General features: G+C 36.9%; 1 protein-coding gene and 2 pseudogenes across 1 annotated transcript; all 3 read right to left on the reverse strand.

Annotated features, from left to right (window-relative positions):
• Positions 1–5,881: 5,881 nt before the first annotated feature.
• LOC148583137 (G-type lectin S-receptor-like serine/threonine-protein kinase LECRK3) lies at positions 5,882–14,304 on the reverse strand (annotated as a pseudogene).
• Positions 14,305–15,718: 1,414 nt separating this feature from the next.
• On the reverse strand, positions 15,719–18,259 carry LOC132166356 (G-type lectin S-receptor-like serine/threonine-protein kinase LECRK3). The gene has a single exon (XM_059577158.2). The coding sequence runs from the start codon at positions 18,212–18,214 to the stop codon at positions 15,896–15,898; it is 2,319 nt and encodes a 772-aa protein (XP_059433141.2). The 5' UTR covers positions 18,215–18,259; the 3' UTR covers positions 15,719–15,895.
• A 2,435-nt stretch (positions 18,260–20,694) lies between these two features.
• On the reverse strand, positions 20,695–24,354 carry LOC148583138 (G-type lectin S-receptor-like serine/threonine-protein kinase LECRK1; annotated as a pseudogene).
• Between the last annotated feature and the right edge of the window lie 204 nt (positions 24,355–24,558).

The raw sequence follows: 24,558 nt of genomic DNA on the forward strand, positions 1-24,558 counted from the left end.
ATAATTATAAAAATATATTATATAAAAAGGCGGTTAGCGGTTAGATGTTACAGTTAGTAAACCTAATAACCGCTAACCGCTAGGCGGTTATAGCGGTTAGGCGGTTAGCGGTTAATACGGTTAAGCGGTTAGAGCGGTTAGCGGTTAGCGGGCGGCTTTTAACCGTCCGCCTTTGCACTCCTAGCTTTGAAATACAAATTTCAAAAGTAACAAACTTAAATCAAAGATAAGTTTGTTGACAATATAACACTTTGAATATTAGATAAAATATCATCTAATATATCATTTAACTTGGTCTTTAGCCTTATCTCTACTTACTTTATCCTGTGTATTCAAAACTAAGGTGGTTATTCCAATACGCTTGATCCTGTTTCTCTGCCTAAATTTCTACTGCCTTTTTTTTTTTCCCTCAATGGCTTCATCAAGCACTATTGTTGCAGCATGTTCCAACTGCCTATGTTCCCCCAAATATCAGTCCTCTTCTTCCTCACAAATTGGAAGCTTCTAACTATCTCGTAAGAGTCAATCAATTTGGTCTCATTCTTCACAATCATGACTTGATGGGTTTCGTGGATGGTTCAAAACCATGCCTAGCCAAGTTTCTCATTAATGATCATGGTAAAGTTACCTCTACTCTTGATCCTGCTTTCTTCTTTGGATTAAAAAGGACCAGTTTGTTCTCATTGTCCTCAATGCTACTCTCACTAAGAAACTTCTCTCTATTGTTTTCGGCCTCAACACTACACGACAAGTATGGCTGTCTCTTTCCAATCGATTTTGTAACGCCCCAGAAATTAATTAACTGGTAATTAACTCCACGGTTTGTCTCCCAACCTTATTACGCGAGGAATAAGACTCAGGGATCTCTACTGCTCGAAAAGAAAGGATATTAAGCAGCAGAAACATCAAGATTCTATAAACATTAATCATTACAACCAGAGATTTACCAAGGAACATCAAAGTAGCTAAAATCACACTATACAAGTCATCTTTACAAAAGATCCATGCTACACCTTAATCTCCAAGCATGCATAAGAGCTCTTAAGTTTAGAACATAACTCAAAAGTACTAGTTACTATAAGCATCCGCCTAATCTCACAATAAGTCCTCAAGCGTTACCCGGATCATGTCCTCCACAACAACCGCATGCTTCCTGGTATCCATCTTCTACTAAACTATCTATAACAGCATAGCTGTACATATGGAGAAAAAAATGGAAAGAATACAAGGGTAAATCCTTTTCTCTGATACCAAAATTGTAACATCCCCAGCCCGTTAAGGCTGAGTTTGCCACTTTTCTTCTTTTACAACAAAAATTCTTGCAAAGATCTATAAGGTCTATCAGAGTACTTGATTTTAAAGGATACGATAAATGTATAAAACATTATTCAAGAGATTTTATTACAAGCGAAATTAGAAAACATTGAACTTTAGTTGCAGAATATCATATTATTACAATAACTTATATGAAAGACTTTGAAAATTAATAATTATTCCCATCCCCATTCCGGCCTCCTATTCCAGCATCCTTTCTACCTGAAAACAAGAAATAAAACTGAATGAGCCCAAAGGGGGCCCAACAAGTAACATCCACGACCATAGATAGTTTTACTCCTTATTCTCAGTTTTGAAAATCATTTTTACAAATAAATATACTTCTAGCCATAATAATATATGTATGTACGGTTGCATCCCCCGTAACATATACATACTATTACATCTTGTAATAGATCATCGTTGTAAATCATCTTTATAAATCATCATCATGATGCATCATTATAAATCATCATTATAAATTATCTCTGTAAATCATCATAGCATATTATCGTTGAAAATATAGTATCATTTTCTCATAATAGGGCCCATGTACACTATTACCCCTGTGCACGAGGGTTGCGGGTCCTGTGACCATGGCACTGAACTGAGGCCTCAGCCATGCCCGACCGTCAATTAACTCTTTCTTGGTGCACTCAACGGTCTAGTTGATGGAATACCACCTTCTGGCATAGCCTCCTTCAGTGGTTTCGCCTCCATCCGAGTATCGGTACCGAACTCTCATCTTATCTTATCTTGGGGCCAAAAATACTCTCCTCCATACATGTGCCCTCATTTCATAAACATTTATCTCATCTCTTGTACTTTTCTTTGTACTTTTTTTGATGCATCTTAGGGCAACATGTAGGAGGGTTTATCATCATTTTTCTTTCTTATAATCATCATCATTTCTCAACTTTCTTTTCTTAAAATGGAAACTTTTCCAAATATAAACTTGTTGTGCTTAAAAAGCATTTAAAGAAATATAAACTTTCTAAATAATTCTTTTAGAAATCCTTCATGCATGCAACATAACTTCATAATACGTAAATAAAATAATCATTTACAATTTACTAAAGAATGAATAAATAGCATGACATGAAGTAATTTTAGAAGGGGTAGTGAATTTACTTACCTCTAGACTGAAGCTAAAAGTGGTATGAAGGAATCTAGTTGCTCCAATATGACTAACACCACTAGTATATCTTTTTGAAACTAATTTCTAAAGTCCGCTATCTCTTGTGTTCTTTCTTTCTTGTAGCGCTTGGTCTCGCCCTTTCTCTCTCTGTTCTGAGTAAATACTCTTAGAAAGAAGAAAGACCGAGTAAAAAGCGGAAGAAGGAAGAATATATGCAAGAGATGGGAGAGGAGATGAGTGGTGAAAATTGTGAAGGAGAAGAGCTCTATTTATAGGAGAAAATCAAATACTATTCTACCTTCAATTTACAATTATACCCTTCATTTTACTATTTCACCAACCCTATACTATTCTACCAACCCTATACTATTTCACCAACCCTATACTATTCTACCTTCTTATTCTACCATCCTTATACCTACCATTTACTATCCTATTATTTCACCAATTACCATTCTCTAATTACCACTCTCATAAATTTTCCAAGAATTAAAATCCTTAGCTACAATGGATATTAAAATAACATCATTATCAAAATAATCTATTTAAATAGCTTTGAAAATTCTGGGACACTACACAAGTCATCTTTACAAAAGATCCATGCTACACCTTAATCTCCAAGCATGCATAAGAGCTCTTAAGTTTATAACATAACTCAAAAGTACTAGTTACTATAAGCATCCGCCTAATCTCACAATAAGTCCTCAAGCGTTACCCGGATCATGTCCTCCACAACAACCGCATGCTTCCTGGTATCCATCTTCTACTAAACTATCTATAACAGCATAACTGTACATATGGAGAAAAAAATGGAAAGAATACAAGGGTAAATCCGACGACTTAGTGAATATAAATGCACATGGCGTACCCGTCATTAAATGGTGAACTCAATTGTTTATAAAGCACTTACAACAGTATGAGATGACAGTTTATAAAAAATGCAATATAGATATGATATATGCTATAATATGAGAATCATGTCATAGTTCAACAGTATGGTCTACTTGAGATATTACCCATTCTCAGCAGGGTTGGCGCTGTCCTGAGGGACCTGTAATACAATGCTGGTGCCTCGACAATTGTATGCTACCGTCCACCACTAGCAGCCCCACCGAGTCTGACCTCGGGTGGCCCACGCTACTAGTGTTAATCAACATACATTTTCGCAAAAGAGAGTTTACAGCAATCCAAAATGTATTTAATGAGAGTTGTAAAATATGCATGTTTGATATATATAAAATAATCGTGCAATGCGAGAAAAGTAACAACAAGTATCCATGTGAGTTTGTACTCACCAGGGCCATAAAGTTTCTCCATAAAATTCCCTTGAGGCTCCATAACCTCAAATACTGAGAAAAGACCTATCATTAATTATAAACCCGAGCTAAAACGAACCTAAAACATAAAAACAGGAGTTATCGAACGACTGGCCACAATGGTGTTCCCTGGAATGCTTCGGGTCGTACGTCCGGGCTCATGGCCGTACGTCCGCCCAGAAGGTTCAAGTAGAACGTCATTTGGTTCAACCGTCCTCCTATCATTTCAAATTGGTTCTAAGGCTACCAAAAGGAATTCTAGGACTTCCTATCTCAAAATAATACCTCCATGCATAAGAAAATCCATTCAACAAAGGTGAAACGCTAAACCAACTTAAACCAAGATGAAAAGAATTAACATAACTAGAAGCTCAAAACTACCAACAAAGCTAACTATGAAAAGCACTTAAAGAGCATAACAACTAAGTAAGGAACAAGCTAAGCTTAGAAGATTACCTCCTTGAAGCAAAACTTCCAAGAAATCTCTCCTTCTCCTCCAAGAACTCTCACAACTCACAAAATCTCTCAAGCAGGGATTCTAGAGGGCAACAGGGTCAGAATGAGGCTTAAGGCCCGAGCGGAGAGGGGAATTTATAGGGCTGGAAAGCCTTTGGGCACAGCTGGAATTGTCGTGAAAAGTAGAGTACATATGGTACTATAGAGGCATACGTCCGTGTACTATTTACCCAGCAGACCAAAGGATGCATTGTACGTATGGGTTTTAACCAATGGTCAACCAAAAGTCAATGTACGTACAGTACTATAGGGGCTTACGCCAGCATACTATTTGGAGGCGTACGTCCGCGTGCTCCCCTGTACGTCCGATGAGAAAGTCTGAAATTTTCAAAATACCCTCCTAGCTGTTCTTAGTGACCTAAAACCCAAATTAACCCTTTAATTAAGCTATCTAAGCTTAATTAATTATTTGGGTCACTACAAATTTGCTTCTCAATCCCAGTCCCATATCACTCATCATAAGCGTCAATTATAAACCATGCATCAAGGTTCCCCATGGTATCATATCAATTGTACAGACTTATTTTGAAAAACCTCAAAATACCCCCACAACCTATTTGTTGCTAGACTCACATAAACCAATTATGCCCAATGGGCCAGTAGTTTCAGTATTACTTTTTATGCTTAAGAGAATATAAGCCACTTTTTTCATTAATGTCTATATTTTGAAATCTATCTATAGTTAGACATGTTATAAGTACTTTTGATGTACAGTTACTTATGTGCAGTCTATGGCACTTTTGACTAGTGTGTTATCTTATCATGTAAAGTATAATGTAGAAATTTGTTTAAGTTAGAAATTTTATTATCAACTCAAATGTGTTCTGTGAGGGTTATTAAAAAAAATAAAAAAAATAATAAAAAAAAAAAAATTCGCTTCGAGATTTATAATCTCTGACGATATTGAGGTAAAGATAGCAATGCATAGTGGGGATTGGAGATTTTCACTTTCGCCTTTTATTAAGTAAAGACGAGACGCTACAATCACCTTGAGGGGGGGCTGTTAGTATCTAATGCAGAGGATTTAGTTGCAGACTAAAGAGCTTCAATTATTTCAAGCAGATCAAAATTATGTTAGCAGATCACCAAGGTTGAATTCATCTCCAAGTCTATCATGCATAAGTTGAACTCGTCCTCAAATCAATCTTCTAGCTCCCGAAAGTTATCAACAGCCGCAACCTAACTTTACATCCATTCAAAATCTCAAACATTTGATAACGGACTAAGATGACATCTTTATTATCTTAGTTCTGTTTTAGTTTAGACATTTTGAATTGTATAATTTGAATTACTTTCCTTATCATTGATTGTATAGTTTTACTTGTACACTGTAACTCAAACACTGCAATTGTATATTCTATAAATGATAAGCTGAGCATACATACGATTTTGGTATCTTGCCAAAACCAATTCTCCAACTTTGTTTTAAGAGATTACACGACAAAAAAAAAAAAAAAAAAAGGCATTGGCGAGATGCCCATGCACGCATTACATCAATGTAAAGCTTATAGACACTTACTCATGAAAAAAAAAAAAAAAAAAAAAACACTTATAGGAACTTAAGAACTTTGTCATAGAGGCTCAATCACTAGAGAGCCTATATTGCACTTAGGAAAGAGTTAGGGCTCGAAGGAATTGGAATATCCACAGTCCCTTCCAACATAAATAGAACCTTCTTCATTGAGGGCCGAAGTGATGGTTCATCTTAAATGCACCAAAGTCCCAGTTTAACCATTCTCTCCACTTGTTTCTTATCAACCTCTTCATCCCCAATTAATTTAGCTAGGTCGCCGGCTTCAAAACAATGGAAGGCCCATTCTTCAAGAACATCTTCTTCCTCGGGAAAATTTCCATCCACACTTTTTCGACAACATATGATCTCCAAGGGCACAATACCGTAGCTGTAAACATCTCCTTTAACTGTGATGGGCAGTTTCCAATGCCACTCTGGTGCAACATACCCCTTTGTCCCTCTAATGCCGGTAAAAGTTTTGGTTTGGTCTTGCTTTAGCAACTTTGCCAATCCAAAGTCAGAGATTTTTACACACCCGTACTCATCCATGAGGATGTTCTGCGGTTTTATGTCACAATGAATGATTTGCTGCTCACACTCTTCATGGAGATAAAGAATTCCTCTTGCTACATTACGAGCAATTCTCATTCTCTCATCCCAACAAAGTAGTCTTTCTAGTGTGAAGAGTACATCTGCAAGTGACTCGTTGCTCATGTACTCATAAACCAAAAGTCTATGAATTCCATCATGGCAATACCCGAGCAGAGGGATAAGTTTTCGGTGATGCGTTCTGCCAATAACTTTCATCTCAGTCTGAAACTCTCTTTCCCCTTCGGCCAACACTTTCTCTAGTCTTTTGATGGCTACAATCTTCTGGCCATTTGATTTTGGCGCTTTATAAGCTGCCCCAAATGATCCTCTGCCAACCTCTTCCCTGAAACCACCCGCCACTTGCTCAAGTTCTGAATAAGTGAACGATCGAGGAGGAAACTCGTCACTGAGTTCAACATTTCCATCAGAAGATAGTTTTCTATACCGAAAATGGTTTAAAACACAATTGCCGAAACTACCAACATCATGCATCCCAAAGCAGCAAATGAAGCACCAATATTTAGGATGTCCACTCGAAGCTCTTTCTTGTTTTCCTTCAGCATATTTCCATTTGTAGAAGTGGGTGTAGACATACTTACCTTGATGAAAGCTATGTTTGAATCAGTAGGTTGCCTTCTCCCATATCTCAATGGAAGCCTTTGCTTTTTGCACGTCCTGTCTTTGAATAGCGCAGCTTCACAGTTGCAGTCCTCGAAACAGGCTTGTGCGCAAGAATCTTTGTATGGCACTGTCAAAACAGAATATGAAACATCTTCCCATACGGTGTTTGCCACTTCTTGCATGTTGTATGTAATATCTCCATTTTTGTTTTCGCAACTTGCTGCATTGAAATTCCTCTCACAGCCTGCAGTCCAGTTGCCCTGTTGTACCATTTCGAATCCCGAAACAGATACGCAGTCAGCATTTTGATCATTTAAAATACAAAAACCATTTAATCCGCAAAGACCTCTAGGATTGCATACATCATTTATAGATGACCATACAATTGACCAGTTTCCTTTCTGTTTCAGATTATGGGAGTAGAGCCGGAATATCCCATCAGCGTCAAGTCTTGCGAGATAAATAGTTTCTTTTGTAGGATATCCTCCTTTCATTAGATTCCCAATGTTGAAACCAGTCGTGTTTAGCAAGTAGAGATAGCCATCAGCATCCAAGTTTAGTGTCATCTTATCTCCAAAGCCCCCAACCCCCGTCGCAAAGTAAGCATTTTGTATATATGGAGCATCCACCGGATGCTGAACAAGGTTTCCATCAGTTTGCACCGCAAGAAGGAAGATACCCGTGGAGTGTTGAGTGTCTAAAATACTTGAAATCAGCCCATCACCTGCTAAGAGAGGTTGACCGGGTAAAAGGGTTTCAGTCGGGTACTCAAAACTCTCCCATATTATTTCTTGATCGGAATTATAGATCACGAAATTGCCTGAGTTAAGCGAGGAAGCCGAAGCAGACCCAGAAGAATCAGCTACGACGGCTACCTGCTCTTGTGCCAATCGAAGGATTGTTATACAAATATGGAAAATACAGAAAACGAAAATGCTCCTAAGGTGTGTTACAATGTCAGTTCCTTAAGAAAATATTTTCCCCTATCAGAATTGGTATGCAATAGGGTTTACAGCAAATTTTTGTCCAAGATACAATGGAGCCCAGAAACTTCTGTATTATAACTGCGTTATGCACAAACGAACTTAAAACTTGAAAATATCCTCAGATTTTCTATTCTAATTAGAGACAAAAAAAATAGAAAGATAATGCTTATTTAAAAAAAAAAAAAAAAAAAATCAAACAAACATATTAAAGAGAATTGAATTGTCATAGATAATTATCTATTATCAGATAATTTCGAATTTCAAAATAAAACAGCTATTTTGAATTTCGAAGATAAAACTGCTGTTTTGAATTTTGAAGAATTAAACTGCTATAAACTGATAATCCAACTAGCACTTAAATCTGACCATTAGATTAAATAATTATCTTAATTATTTAATCTCAATCGTTAGATCAACAATCCAGTAGATTCAACCACTGGATCTACTTAAGAAGCATCCTACGATTTAGATCAAACCATTAGATTGAACGATCTTGACTGTCCAATAATGAATGGTCATGATCAGATCGTTCCGAGCTCCAATGCTTTGTGCTAAGTGCCAAGTGCACCATCAAGGCGCACGCGTGCGTCTGGTGCTTCGCACCGTACGATAACATGTATTAAGGTGTGCCCTAGCATAGCTCATCTAATAGCTTAAATTTGTTGGACCTTATAAATGCCAACAAAATCTTCACTTTTTTCAATGTGGGACAACTTTCATTCAATACTCTTTAAAACCTTCAATTTAAAATATTCCCAAGACACAAAATAATATATATATATATATATATTGAAAATATTTCAACAATCCCCCACCATTTTCAAAATCAAAACAACTCGAGTAGAATAAGAAAACTCATGCATAAATGAAGGTTTCTTGAGGACTTGAACCTTCACTTAGTGATAGTATGTCAAAGCTAATCAGAATAACATGGTAGATAAACTTTGAACCAGCTATCCTATTTGAGTAACCGGATATACCTCACACATGCTTTCTCTTCTCTTTGGGTATTTTCTTTTTAAGCCGACATGTGGATTGGCCTTGTGTCTATATCCTGGTTTCATGAGCGCTCTAGAGACAATCCTTGTCTCATAGAAGGTGGCACCACCTCCGACACTCATATAGGTAGGCTCTTCAGAAGTGTCTTGTAACAAATACACTTCAACAAAACGATGTTATAAGCCTATTAAGTGCATAGCACACAACCTCTATTATAACATTACAAGTTCCAAGCACCCTTACCTTGGGATGTTTTATTAGTTTTAAAAACTAATATAAAATGTTGTGTACTTTAGCTCATTGAACTCAAGATCTTGAAATTTCAAGTGTTGAGTTGAGTTTCCACTATTGGTGATCTAATGACACTAATCTCATCCCCTTTGATGTTTTCCACAACAAATCTCTTGCAAGTCCTTTAGTCAAAGGATCTGCCAAATTTTGAATAGATCTCACAAAATCAATGGTAATTACTCCATCAGTGAGTAATTGCCTTACATAACTATGCCTTAAACCAATATGCCTTGATTTGCCATTATAGATATGACTATAAGCCCGTGACAGAGTAGCTTGACTATCACAATGTAAAGACACTAGAGACACATGTTTAGGCCATACAGGAATTTCCATTAATAAATTCCTCAACCATTCAGCTTCTTTGCTACAAGAAGCCAATGCCACAAACTCAGCCGCCATGGTAGAGTCTGTAATAAGGGTCTGTTTCATAGAACCCCAGGAGATAACTCCTCCACCAAGGGTGAAAATCCATCCACTAGTTGATTTGTGATCATCATTATCCGTGATCCAACTAGCATCTGTATATCCTTCCAACACTGTAGGATATCCGCTGTATAAAATACCATAATCCATGGTCTTTTTAAAATATTTAAGAATCATTTGTACAGCAATCCAATGAATATGACTAGGATTACTAGTATATCTACTCATTTTACCCACTGCATACGCAATGTCAGGTCTAGTGCATGTCATTGCATACATCAAACAACCAATAACTCTACCATATTCCAATTGATCTACAGCTCTACCAGTATTACGATACAATTTCACGCTAGCATCAAAAGCTGTAGACACAGGTTTGCAATCAAATTGATTAAACATTTTAAGAACTTTTACAATATAATGAGACTGATTAAGAATTAATCCATTCTCATTTCTAACAATTCTAATACCATGAATTACATCAGAAATACCCAAGTCTTTCATGTCAAAGCTGGAAGACAAGAAATTCTTAGTATTTTCAATGCTTTCAAAATTAGTTCCAAAAATCAACATGTTAATGACTCCTTGATTTTTTATGAAACTTGCTATATACGCACTTATCAGAATTATGGATTTTAAATCCATTTACAACCACAGCTTTATCAAATTTTTCATGCCACTATTTGGGAGCTTGTTTAAGACCATAGAGGGATTTAATTAATTTACAAACTTTTCGTTCATGATTAGGCATAACAAATCCCTCAGGTTGGTGCATATAAATCTCTTCTTCAAGCTCACCATTTAAAAACCCAGTTTGAACATCCATTTGATGAATTTCGAAATTATAAATGGATGCTAATGCAATCAAAGTTCTAATGGTAGCAATCCTAGCAATAGGAGTATAAGTATCCAAATAATCCAAACCTTCTTTTTGTTTAAAACTTTTAGCTACTAACCTTGCTTTAGTAGATCTACTAGTATCCATGTATGATTTCCCATTATAGAATCCATTTCATCATTTATCGCTTCTTTCCAAAATATAGAATATTGAGACTTCATAGCCTCTTCATATGTCAAAGGATCTGAATCTATATTAGGTGAGATCATCTTTTGTTTACAAGATGAATCTCTAGATCCTTCAACCAAATATACAATAAAATCTAGTCCAAAAGATTTTTCTTTTCTCATTCTTTTACTCCTCCTTATTTCAGAAGGTTCACTTGGCTCACTAGATTCATTGTTATTTCTAATGGGTTCCACCATCTTATCATTTATAGATGAAATTGATGTGAACCTATTTTCATAAAATTCTGCATCTCTGGATTCTATAACAGTATTTACTTCAATAGAATTATTAGGTCCAACAACCAAAAACCTATAACCCTTGCTGTGTTGAGCATAAATCAAGAAAATACATTCAATGGCTTTTTGTCCTAATTTCCTGATTTTTTGTTCAGGTAATCTGACAATGGCCCTGCACCCCCACACCTTAAAATAATTAAGATTGGGTTTTCTTTTCTTCCATAATTCATATGGCGTAACCTTGGATTTCTTTTGTGGTACTCTATTTAAAATATAACACGCTCTAAATAACGCTTCACCCCAAAAACTTTTATTAAGTCCAAAATTACAAAGCAAGGCATTTACCATTTCAACTAAAGTTCTGTTTTTTCTTTCAGCAACTCCATTTTGTTGCGGAGTATAAGCAATGAATGTTTCATGAATAATGCCTACAGATTCACAATAAGAAGGAAAATGGAATTCTCCTCCTCTATCGGATCTAAGGCATTTAATTCTGCCATCACATTGATTTTCCACTTCTGTTTTGTAGACTTTAAAATTTTCCAGAACTTCATCTTTTGAAAATAAAAGATAAACATGGCAGAATTTTGAAAAATTATCAATGAAGGTTACAAAATATTTTTTACCCCCTCTTGTAGGATTGCTATGCATGTCACAAACATCACTATGCACAAGTTGCAATAATGTAGAAGATCTATCAATTTTTGGAAAAGATTTTTTGATAATCTTTGTTTTCAAACAAATTCTACATTTATTAACCATATCATATACAGAATAAGGAATCAAATTTAAAACAAACATATCATGCAATTTTCTAATATTAATATGTCCTAATCTATTATGCCACAAAGAAATAGAGTCAATCATATAAGCAGAATTCACAACTTTATTAACCAAATTAAGTTTGAACATGTTTTGAAATAAATACCCTTTTCCCAACAAAAACATCCCCTTTGGTTAGCACAAACAGATCTGACTCAAAGACACACTTAAATCTGAATTTATTAAGAAGACCCCCTGACATGAGGTTCTTCCTAATATCAAGAATCAGTAAGTGTAAGAACTTTCCCATAAATGAATTCCAGATTTATTGTTCCTTTGCCTTTCACTACAGCAGTGGTGGAATTTCCCATGAAGAGTACACAGCCATCCTCCACTGCTTCAAATGTCTTGAATAGACTCCTCTCCATGCAGACATGCTTTGAAGCACATGAGTCGATCCACCATGAACCATCTTCTTCGAGCATGAAAATCTTGGATATCATAGCCACAGACTCTTTCGAGTCAAAAGCTTGTTTCTTCTTCAAAAAACGGTTTTTTCTTCTGAAAGAGTTTCTTTGAAGAAGATCCTTCCTCCACCATATGCACTTCCGAGGACAGAATTCCTTGTTCTTCATTGTCTTTTTTCTTCAGTTCTTCCTCAATCTGAAAGTGCTGGCCTAACTGATCAACAGTTATTTCTTCCTTTTTATGTTTCAAAATTTTCTTTTGATCTTTCCAGGAAGAAGGAAATTTGTCAATGATGGATGAGACAGCAATTTCCTCATCGATCTTCATGTTATGCTGACTAAATTGACTCAAAATATGCAGAATCAAATTAAATTGTTCAACAATAGGCCTATCATCTATCATTATGTAATTCATGAATTTAGAAGTCAAAAACTTCTTACTTGTAGCATCTTCTAGAAGATACTTAGTCTCGAGTGCATCCCAGACATATTTGGCAGTCGATTTGCTTTGGTAGGTGTCGAACATAGAATCCACCATAGCATTGCAGATATGACCCTTGCAAATGTAGTCATCTTGCTCCCACTTCACAATTGCCCGAGTCTCAGCAATCATCTCATTCTCACGTGCTACAGGCTTTGGAGTTGTTAGCACGTAAGCCACCCTAATTCCAGCAAGGAGGAAATGCATCTTCTTCTGCCACCTCTTGAATGATGTTCCACCAAAGCGGTCGAGTTTGGTGAAATCAGCAGCAAGTTCTTTTAGGGATTGTGGTGTCAGTGAAGCATATATATTTTCTTAAGATTGTTATATAAATAGGGAAAATACAGAAAACGAAAATGCTGCAAAGGTATGTTACAACGTCACTTCCCTTAAGAAAATATTTGCCCCCACCAGAATTGGTATGCAGTAGGGGTTACAGCAAATTTTTCTTTAGGATACAATGGAGCCCAAAAACTTTTGTATTATAACTGCATTCTACACAAACGAAGTTAAAACCCAAAAATACCCTCAAATTTTATATTCTAATCAGAGACCAAAAAATAAAAGCATAATGCTTTTTTTTTTAAAAAAAAAAAAAAAAAAAAAAATCAAACAAAGATATTAAAGAGAATTGAATTGTCATAGATAATTATCTATTCTCAGATAATTTTGAATTTCAAAATAAAACTGCTATTTTGAATTTCGAAATAAAACGGATGTTTTGAATTTCGAAATAAAACTGCTGTTTTGAATTTCGAAAAATTAAATTGCTATAAACTAATAATCCAACTGGCACTTAAATATGACCGTTAGATTAAATAATTATCTTAATTATTTAATCCTCAATCGTTAGATCGACAATCCAGTAGATACAACCACTGGATCTACTTAAGAAGCATCATACAGTTTGTCCAAAAATGAATGATCATGATCAGATTGCTTCGTGCTAAGTGCCAAGTGCGCCATCAAGGCGCCACTCTCGCGCATGGCGTCCGGTGATTTGCACCGTTTGTTAACATGTATTAGGGTATGCCCTAGCATAGCTCATTTAACACCTTAAATTTGTTGGAGCTTATAAATGCCAACAAAATCTTCACTCGTTCCAATGTAGGACAACTTTCATTCAATTCTGTTTAAAACCTTCCATTTAAAATATTCTCAAAGACACAAAATAATATCTACATATATATATTTATTTTGAAAATATTTCAACATGGATAAGCCTGCCACGGCATCCCTTGCGAAAAGCAAGGTAGCATTGCTTGAAACTGGTGGGTGATCTCTGTTTGCCGTACAGACCACGGTCTTCTCAGGAATTCCGGCAATAAAAATCCCAACAGCGTAGCCATTGCTTTGCTTGTAAAATCCAAAGGCATAGAGACCAGAATGTGACAACCATGTAGAGTTTGTGGTGGGTGTGAGAGAAGAGCCTCGGCTCACACTCGACTGAATTTGTTGAGCTGAAGCAGAGAAAAATGCAGAGAAAAGAAAAAACAGAGTGATGAAATCCATAACAAGATAACGAGATCGATCTCTCTGTAGCTTCCCTTTTCTGTTCTTTTCATTTCCTATCAGAACAATTGGTTTTTGCATGAAATTCCCAAAGGAATCTCAGTGCCGGTCTCTTTCCGTCATTGAAGTCGAGTCAGAAAACGGAATTGTCACGCTTTGCTTGACTCTATTACGTGATTTGAATTCAACTCTCTTGCCTCTTGTTCTTGTCAAGAAAATAAACAAACCATCACATAAATCTCGCTGGTTTTGTCCATGTCATTTTTTACTTTTACATTTTTTTTTAAATAAATATTTCGTTTATTTTCTTTTCTCTCTCTTCGTTTCCGTCTTCTGTAAGCACGGACCGTTTTCTGCAAGTTGTGTGGTGGTCCCTCCCAGTGACTTGGAGGTTCACAGCGAGATCGAAGCTCTTGGACTTGTCCAAAAACTTCAGAAAAATAATATTCAATTGGTTGAAAATCAAAGCCTCAAAAGAAATTTCTCTCCAAGCCCAGGCTACAAGCTTCAAGTTGGCTGTATGCGACTCATTCTTTTGGCTTTCTCCTTCAAGTTTTTTTTTTTTTTCTTTTCTTTTTTTTTTTTGGGTCCTCTGTTCTTGAGTGCTTTGACTGTGAGAATGGGAGAGAAGAGAGAACGTGAGAGAGAGAGAGAGAATTGAGGGGAAGACTCCGGAAGAGGGAGATGGGGGAGGAAGAAGAAGGGATGGGAAAGGAATATAATAAACGCAGCACTGTACTATCCAAGGGTTTTTTTATTTTTTTTTATTTTTATTAGAGAAATGACTCATCTCAATATTTTTCTGGTCTCAGGAATCTCATCCTACAAATTCAATAAATCAATTATTAGATTTATAAGCTTGTATTGACCCTACACAAAATCAATGGTAGATTCATATATTCACTATAGAGATGGTTGAAAAATGAATGAATTCTATCATTTTTGTTAAGAAAAATATAGGGAAATCAATGTGGGTGTTTTATTTTTTAGATTTTCCATATATTCTTAAAGGTCTAACAAAACTTTAAGAGAGATATGAGTGAATTTTCTCTCTTAGCACACAATAAATAAGGATTCAGCTCTCTACAAATAATGTATATTATGGTTTGCAAAGGGATGTAGTCATGACTGTCTTTTGCAATAGTCATAGTGCAATACATTTGACAAAAAATCAAATGTAACATAAGAAAATCAAACACGTTAATGTTGTTTGCTAAGTTATGACACAAGGTGCCATCCTAATGAATAAAATCACCACAAAAGAAAATCGACCAATTCTTGTTCTCACCTTCAAGCATTTTGCTTGGATCTTGATTGGTATTTATCGTTTGTAAAAACCTTTTATGTACAATTTCTCATAATAAAAACAATTTTTCACAAGCAGCACACCAGGTTTTATATTATTATTATTATTATTTTATGAATAAGCATCATTTTTACTAAGCAACAAACATATTATTACAATGCACCCGCCAGAATAAACTGGAACTCTGCTGCATAATCCAGCAGCTCAAGTAAAATACTATACAACCAGAGAATACACAACCAAAAAAAATAGAGCATTGACGAGATGATACGCACGCATCACTACATGAATTTAAAGCGTACAGAAACTTAACAACTTGGTTATACAAATTACGACCCTCAATTACTTAAAAGTCTATATCGCACTTAAAAAGCAATCGGGGCCGGGAGGAATTGGAATATCAATCGTTCCTTCCAACATAAGTAGAACTTTCTTCATTGAGGGCCGGAGTGATGGCTCATCCTGAATGCACCAAAGTCCTAGTTTCACCATTCTCTCCACTTGCTTCTTGTCAACCTCTTCATCTCCAAGTAATTTAGCTAGGTCGCCCGCTTCAAAACAATGGTAAACCCATTCTTCAAGAATAGCTTTTTCCTCGGGTAGATTCCAATCCACACACTTTCGACAACATATGATCTCCAAGAGCACAATTCCATAACTGTAAACATCTGCTTTCGTTGTGATAGGCAGTTTCTGATGCCACTCTGGTGCAACATACCCCCTTGTCCCTCTAATGCCGGTAAATGTTCTTGTTTGGTCTTGCTTCAGCAACTTTGCTAATCCAAAGTCAGATATTTTTGCACACCTATACTCATCCATGAGGATGTTCTGAGGTTTTATGTCACAATGAATGATCTGTTGCTGACACTCTTCATGGAGATAAAGAATTCCTTTCGCTACATTTCGAGCAATTCCCATTCTTTCATCCCAACAAGGCTGTTTTTCTGGTGTGAAGAGAACATCTGCAAGTGACCCATTGCTCATGAACTCATAAACCAAAAGCCTATGAATTCTGTCATGGCAATACCCGAGAAGACGAACAAGGTTTCTGTGATGCGTTCTCCCAATAACTTTCATCTCAGTCTGAAACTCTCTTTCCCCTTCAGCCAACACTTTCTCTAGCCTTTTGACAGCAACAACCTTCCGGCCATTTGACACTGTCCCTTTAAAAACTGCCCCAAATGATCCTCTACCGACCTCTTCTTTAAAACCATCTGTCACTTCCTCAAGTTCTGAATAAGTGAATGATCGTGGAGCAAAATCGTCACCAAGTTCAACAGTTCCATCACAAGAGAGTTTTTTGTACCGAAAATGATTTTTGTAAAAAACAATTCCTGAAATTACCAACATCATGCATCCGAAAGCAACAAATGATGCACCAATAATTAGGATCTCCAATCGAAGCTCTTTCTTCTTTTCTTTCGGCATATTATCATTTGGAATTGTAGTTTTAGACACACTTACCTTGATGAAAGCTATGTTTGAATCACTCAGTTGCCTTCTCCCATATCTCAATGGAAGCCTCTGTTTTCGGCAGGTCTTGTCTTTGAATAGCACAGCTTCACAGTTACAGTCGTCTAAACAGGCTTGTGCGCAAGAATCTTTGTATGGCACCGTCAAAACAGAATATGAAACATCTTCCCATACGGTGTTTGCCACTTCTTGCATATTGTATGTAATATCTCCATTTTTGTTTTTGCAACTTTCTGCAATGAAATTCCTCTCGCAGCCAGCAGTCCGGTTGCCCTGTTGTACCATTTCGAATCCCGGAAGGCATACACAGTCAGCCTTTTGATCATTTAAAACACAAAAACCATTTAATCCACAAAGACCCTTAGGATTGCACACATCATATGATGATGACCATACAATTGACCAGTTTCCCTTCTGTCTCAGATGATGCGAGTATATCCGGAAAATCCCATCAGCATCAAGTCTCATGAGATAAATAGTATCTTCTGTAGGAAATCCTCCACCCGTTAGATTCCCAATGTTGACACCAGTAGCGTTTAGCAAGTAGAGATGGCCATCAGCATCCAAGTTTAGCGTCACGTTATCTCCCAAGCCACCTGCACTAGTTGCAAAGTAAGCAGTTGGTACAGATATATCATCCACCGGGTACTGAACAAGGTTTCCATCACCTTGCATCGCCAGAAGGAAGATTCCCGTAGAGTGTTGAGTGTCTGAAATACTAGAAATCAGCTCATCACCTGCTAAGAGACGTTGACTGGGTAAAAGAGTATCCGTCGGGTGCTCAAAACTCTGCCATATTATTACTTGATTGGAATTATATATCACAAAATTGCCTGAATCAAGCATGGAAGCGGAAGCAGATCCAGAAGATTCAGCTACGACGGCTACCTGCTCTTGTCTCATTTGAAGGACAAGCCTGCCATCGCTTGCGAAAAGCAAGGTAGCATCGCTTGAGACAGGTGGGTCATCACGGTTTGCAGTCCAGACAACTGTCTTCTCTGGAATTCCATGAATAAAAATTCCAACAGCGTAGCCATTGCCTTGCTTGTAAAATCCAAAGGCGTAGAAACCAGAACGTGACAACCACATAGAGTTTGTGGTGGGTGTCAGAGAAGAGCCTCGGCTCACATTAGACTGAATTTGTTGAGCTGAAGCAGTGAAAAATGCAGAGAAAAGAAAAAACAGAGTGATGAAATCCATAACAAGAGAATTAGATCTCTCTGTAGCTTCTCTTTTCTCCTCTTTTCATTTCCTATCAAAACAATTGGTTTTAGCATAAAATTCCCAAAGGACTCTTCAGTTTCAGTCTCCTTCCGTCATTGACTTGCGAAGAAGAGTCAGAAAACGGAATTGTTAAACTTCCGAGAACATGACTATTATATGCTTTGAATTGAGCTCTGATGCCTCTTGTTCTAGTCAGGAAAAACAAAATAAGAGAATCACCTAAATCTCTCCGGTGTTGTCCATGTCATGTGCAAATTGTCAAGCGAGCCATGTCCATAACTCTCTGACGGCAATCAATTCCAGCTACAAGTCTATCTTTATTGCATGTAGTTGATGGCAGTAGTCGCTGTACGCACCACTTAATTTTATGGTCAATAGAGAGTTCATCATCTTAATTAATCTCTCTCTAGAGAGAGAGAGAGCTTCTCTTGAAATATATTCTTAAAATAATTAGCTAACCACAAAAGATATCCTCCGACTGACTCTTCAGCCTTCAGGGGCTGGCTAATATCCAAGGCAAACAATGCAAAGAAGCTTCTGAACATGAAAATTGGCGTGTATTAGGTGGTTGATAATCAAAAAGCTCAATGAAATGGTAGCTAAAATTTAAACTTTACTGAAATCCTTCGTCTGATATTACTTCTTTTGACATGATCAATCCCATACGAATCCATCTCACTACAAAGGCTATTAACATATATATATTGTTGAGTATACTTATTTAGAAAGGGTTAAGTCCCACATTGGAAAGATATTATAAATGTGAGTGATTAATATACAATAGTTAAGCCGAAACTCAGAGCTTAAACTTTTTAGTAAAGTGATGTAGCAACATGCTATATTATGAATTCACTAAATAAATATTATCCAAAATATCATATATAGTAGTACTTCAAATGAACTCGAGAGGAAGCCGGAGCCAGTCATTTTAAAAAGAAGGGAGAATCTGTCCAAAAAAATGTAAAACATCAATTTTGTCCTTTTTAAAAGGACCGATTCCACTCACCATTCAATTGTATCAATTAAATAATTAAATTAATTGAATTTAACACTTTTTCCTCACCATTAATGGAATCTTTCATTGTAATGCCCTGTAAAAATCAATTAACTGGTAATCAACTCCATGCTGCGCATTCTAGCCTTATTTCTCTTGAAACAAGACTCATGAACTCATCATCTCCAAAGAGAGACTACAACAGAAGACTTTTAATTAAGGGACAGAGATAACAATAATTTAATACCATAATCACAATAACCAGAACATAATTGGATCTCTAAATGTATCGGTCAAAGACCGGTCACCAAAATAATAATACAGATTACTAGTCATTGTGCTGAAATAACATCAGCACCTAAGCTTAACCAAAGATAACATAAATACAATCTTGATCAATTCCTAACAGCATCCCAAATGGATTTGAGCCACACCGGGTCGAGATCCTCAAAAATAACTTGAATCAAGTCCTTCGCCACCATTAATTTGGCTTCCCGAATCCATCATCTACTAAACTAGCTATGACAGCACAAATTTTTATAATGGAAGGAAAAGAATACAAGGTTAAGTCCGACGACTTAGTGACTAAAAATGCACATGATGTACATACCATTTGAATGATGAATTCAGTTGTTGATAAATTTTATGCAGCATTGTAACATAAAAGTTATTAATGAATGTAGTATAGATATAATATATGTTGTAACTATGAGAGTCAAGTGATAGGTCAAACTCTATGGTCTACCCGAGATATTACATTTTTTCAATATGGTTGCCGATGTCCCGAGGTACAATGCCAATGCCCTAGTCATTGTACGCTACCGTCCATAACACTAGCGGCCCGACCGAGTTTGTCCTTGGGTGGCCCACACTGCTAATGATGTACGTCCTATAGTGACCCACCAATCAAACATGGCTATGCTAGTTACAAAACAATCATTAGATCTAAGGCTCATATAACACATTTACACACATTTGACCATAGAGTTAACATATATAGTAAGCACAATCATAAATGCAATTAATCTTATCATTCTTTTACACGCATGCTTTTACAAATCTCACAATGTTCATTATCTTGTTTAAGCAGCTCATGGTTTCACAAAATATAGTTCATAGTATAACAAATATGCATTTCATGAGAGTTGTAAAAATGCAAGTTTGATACACAAAATAATCGTACAATACAGAAAAATAGCGGCAAGTATCCATGTGAGTTGTACTCACCTGAGTTGTATAGTTCCTCCAAATATTCCTCCAACAGTTGCACACTCCCCGAATATATGAAAATGCCTAGCATTAGTTCTACATTCGAGCTAAAATGAATTCTAGCCCTAAAACTTAAAAAACAGAGGTTCTGTCTGGCCAATGAACGTTCTCTCCCATTAGAGCTCGAATGTTCGCCCAAAACGTTCTCTTGCTAGGCAAAACTCATCTCAACCAGCTAGGCTTCTTACTTCCCCTATTGTACCTTTTTGAATCTCGGAAGGCATACACAATTAGCCTTTTGATCATTTAAAACACAGAAACCATTTAATCCTCAAAGACCTCTAGAACTACACACATCATTAGATGATGACCATACAATTGACCAGTTTCCCTTCTGTTTCAGATGATGCGAGTATATTCAGAAAATCCCATCAGCATCAAGTCTTATGAGATAAATAGTATCTTCTATAGGATATCCTCCATCCGTTAGATTCCTAATGTTGAAACTAGTAGCATTTAGCAAGTAGAGATGGCCATCAGCATCCAAGTTTAGTGTCACGTTATCTCCACTTCCATCTGTCCACGATGAATAGAAAGAAGTTGCTACAGATACAACATCCACCAGTTACTGAACAAGGTTTCCATTAGTTTGCATCGCTAGAAGGAAGATGTTCGTAGAGTGTTGAGTGTTTGAAATACTTGAAAATAGCTCATGACCTGCTAAGAGACGTTGACGAGGTAAAAGGGTATCAGTCGGGTGCTCAAAAATCTGCCATATTATTGCTTGATCAGAAATATAGATCACAAAATTGCCTGAATGAAGCATGGAGGCTGAAGTAGACCCAGAAGATTCAGCTACGACGGCCACCTGCTCTTATCCCGTTTGAAGGACAAGCCTGCCATTGCTTGCGAAAAGCAAGGTAGCATTGTTGGAGATAGGTGTGTCATCACAATTTGCAGTCTAGACAACATTCTTCTCAGGAATTCCAGCAATAAAAATCCCAACAGCGTAGCCTTTGCCTACTTGTTGTTATAATATTTTATATTATTCTAGTTTATTATGTTTCCTTCTATGTTCTAGGGTTTAGTCTATGATTTCTTGCTCACTACTTCTTCTCTCTCTATATATAGAGAGCTATGTAATCAGATCAATAATATAGAAAACACTTCTCAATACAATGTAGTTTATTATATGCTTCCGCTCTCTCTCTTCTCTCTCTCTTTCTTCCGCTCTCCACAATATATTCACAAGATATTTAACATGGTATCAGAGCCACTTTCTTGTGGCCTCCAATAAATGTCCTTGACGTTTCTCGGTGTTCCCTCCGGTGATCTCTCTATTCGATTGTCCGCACGCCGCCAAGCACTCTGCCGCTGTAAATCTCTTCCACGCCTTCACCGCAGCCTCATATTGTGCCAAATACTACCTAAATTAATAGATAATATTTAGTACATTTTACTCGAAAGTACACAAGATCAAACGATAGTACAGCAAGTAATTACGAGATCATTCCCACGAGGATTGTTAAATTATGTTTAGAAGTAATTTCCTAGTTAATTAAAAGATAAAGTTAAATTATCACGATTGAATTTAATATAAAGAAATAAAATAAAAGATAAACTAAAACTAAAAAGGATTAAGGTTTTGATATCCACTACTAATCAGACTAATTAAAATAACAATATGTCAATGTACCAATTATACCGGTATATTTAATATTTGCCAACCTAAGGGTATAAGTGTCTACTCCTTAAGCTATTGATCTCCCTAAGTAACAAATTATGCATGGATGTCTACTCTAATTCTTTTCTTTCTTAAAGGATTTAGCATGGGTGTCTATTAAGTTGTTCTTTAAGAAAGTATAAATCTATGGAAATCGATAAACACATGAGGCCTAGGGCATGGGTGTCTACTCCCGGTTCCCCATGTTGATAAACTCAAGAACCCGGTTTGGATTTCTTTTATTACTCTTATTAAACCCAGGACTCGATCATCCAAATTGTTTAATTAACTAATCCATACTACATGCATATATTGATCAAGCAAACACATATGAGGAATTCAAGATAACAGGAATTAATCAAGTTAAATACACCAAAATATAATTGTAGCAAATATGCCAATATTGAAATCATAAATAGTCATGACTAGAGCTTCAATCTAGCCCTAATTAAAATATAAACTACATAACAAAAATAAAAGGTGGAAGAGAAGAAAAACCAAAACTCCTCTTGATCTACCCTTCAGTTCTTTTCCAGAGCTTGTGCCTCTTTCTCCACACTTTTTCCTAGAAGCTAAGAGGTCTATTTATAGGCCTTTAGAAGTACTTGAAACACTAGGAAACCTAGAAAATTTGTAGGGTTTAGTCCTATTACAAGTAGGACTTGGAATACCCTAATATGGAAGGAAAGGGCATTCTGGCCGCAGCTCATTATTCTCCGGCGCACAGGTGCGATCGACCGCAACCCGTGTGCGCTCGATCGCACGTCTACAATCGAGCCTCCTTGTGTGCGCACGAGCAAATGCTTGCGCTAGTCTAGTCATTCCGCTTGTAATGCGCTCGGTCGCAGGTCCCTTACGATCAATCGCACTACCAGAGCCTCCAGCTTTTCACAAATTTGTTCTTTAAGCTCAATACTTCCAGGTTTTCTTTATTTTCTTCCAAAGGCTTACAAAGACACAGAAAATGATTAAAATGGCATAAACTAACAATACTAAGGAATTAACACATATAAGTTTAAGGGCTAAAATATGAATATTTTAGCACTTAACACCTCATCTGGGAAAGTAAGCCCATAATCAAGGTTGCAAGGCACAAATCTACCAATCTATGGACGATCAGCCGCCCATGGCACTCAACGCGCCGCCAAGCTACCACGTAAGCCCTAGTCTCCAACTCGGTCCAAAACCAGTTTCAAACCAGGTTGTCGGGTTTAAACCAATCCAAAACTGGTTTTCTTAAATCGTGTTATTAGTTTTAAAATGGGTTCAAAACCAGTTTCTAACCAGCCTAATTACTTTCGGCTCAACTGCCCAAGCCGGCCCACTCTCAAACCAATCCAGAAGACTTAGCCAAAGAGGCTAGTCAAGTCAACCCACCTATGGGTTAGACCCGGTTCATTCAAATCGGATCTCCAACCCAGTTCAACCGAGTGGGCCAACCGGGTCAATCTATCCAACCCGATCCAAAGTAGTCAACCTGGTTCACCAGATTAGACCCGAGTCACTTCTTTTTGGGTCAGACCATATTCAATGGTCCATGGGTTTTGGCCAACTTTGGCCCATTTAACTGGCCCAATTGATTCAAGTTTCATCCAAGCTCAAGCCCAAATTTTGGGTCCAATTCTTCCCAACTAAGGCTCCAGCCCAGCCTAAAACATTCACTGCCACCAATAGCCACTGTCGACTGCCAGCAGCCGCCGTCCACATCCTCTGGCCGCCACATTCCAGCCACCACTCTGGCGAGAAACAAAAAACAAATCTTTTCCTTTATTTTTCAACCTCAATTTTATGCATTGAGAGTGAGGGGGATGTTATAATATTTTATATTATTCTAATTTATTATGTTGCCTTATATGTTCTAGGGTTTAATCTAGGGTTTCTTACTCACTACTTCTTCTGTCTCTATATATAGAGAGCTATGTAATCACAACAATAATATAGAAAACACTACTCAATACAATGTAATATATTATATGCTTCCGCTCTCTCTCTCTTTCTTCCACTCTCCACAATATATTCACAATATATTTAACACTTGTAAAATCCAAAGGCGTAAAGACCAGAACATGACAGCCACGTAGAGTTTGCGGTGGGTGTCAAAGAAGAGCCTCGGCTCACATTAGACTGAATTTGTTGAGCTGAAGCAGAGAAAAATGCAGAGAAAAGAAAAAACAGAGTGATGAAATCCATAACAAGATCGATAATAAGATCTCTCTGTAGCTGTTCTCCTCTTCTCATTTCCAATCAGAACAATTGGTTTTTGCATTAAATGCCCAAAGGACTCTCAGTGCCGGTCTCTTTCCGTCATTGACTTACAAAGGCCACGAAGTCGAGTCAGAAAACGAAATTGTCAAACTTCCAAGAACATGACTCTCTATTACATGCTTTGAATCG

Source organism: Corylus avellana, chromosome 11 (genome assembly GCF_965113065.1).
Source record: "Corylus avellana chromosome 11, dhCorAvel1.hap1.2, whole genome shotgun sequence".
In the NCBI taxonomy this organism is placed as follows: Eukaryota; Viridiplantae; Streptophyta; class Magnoliopsida; order Fagales; family Betulaceae; genus Corylus; species Corylus avellana.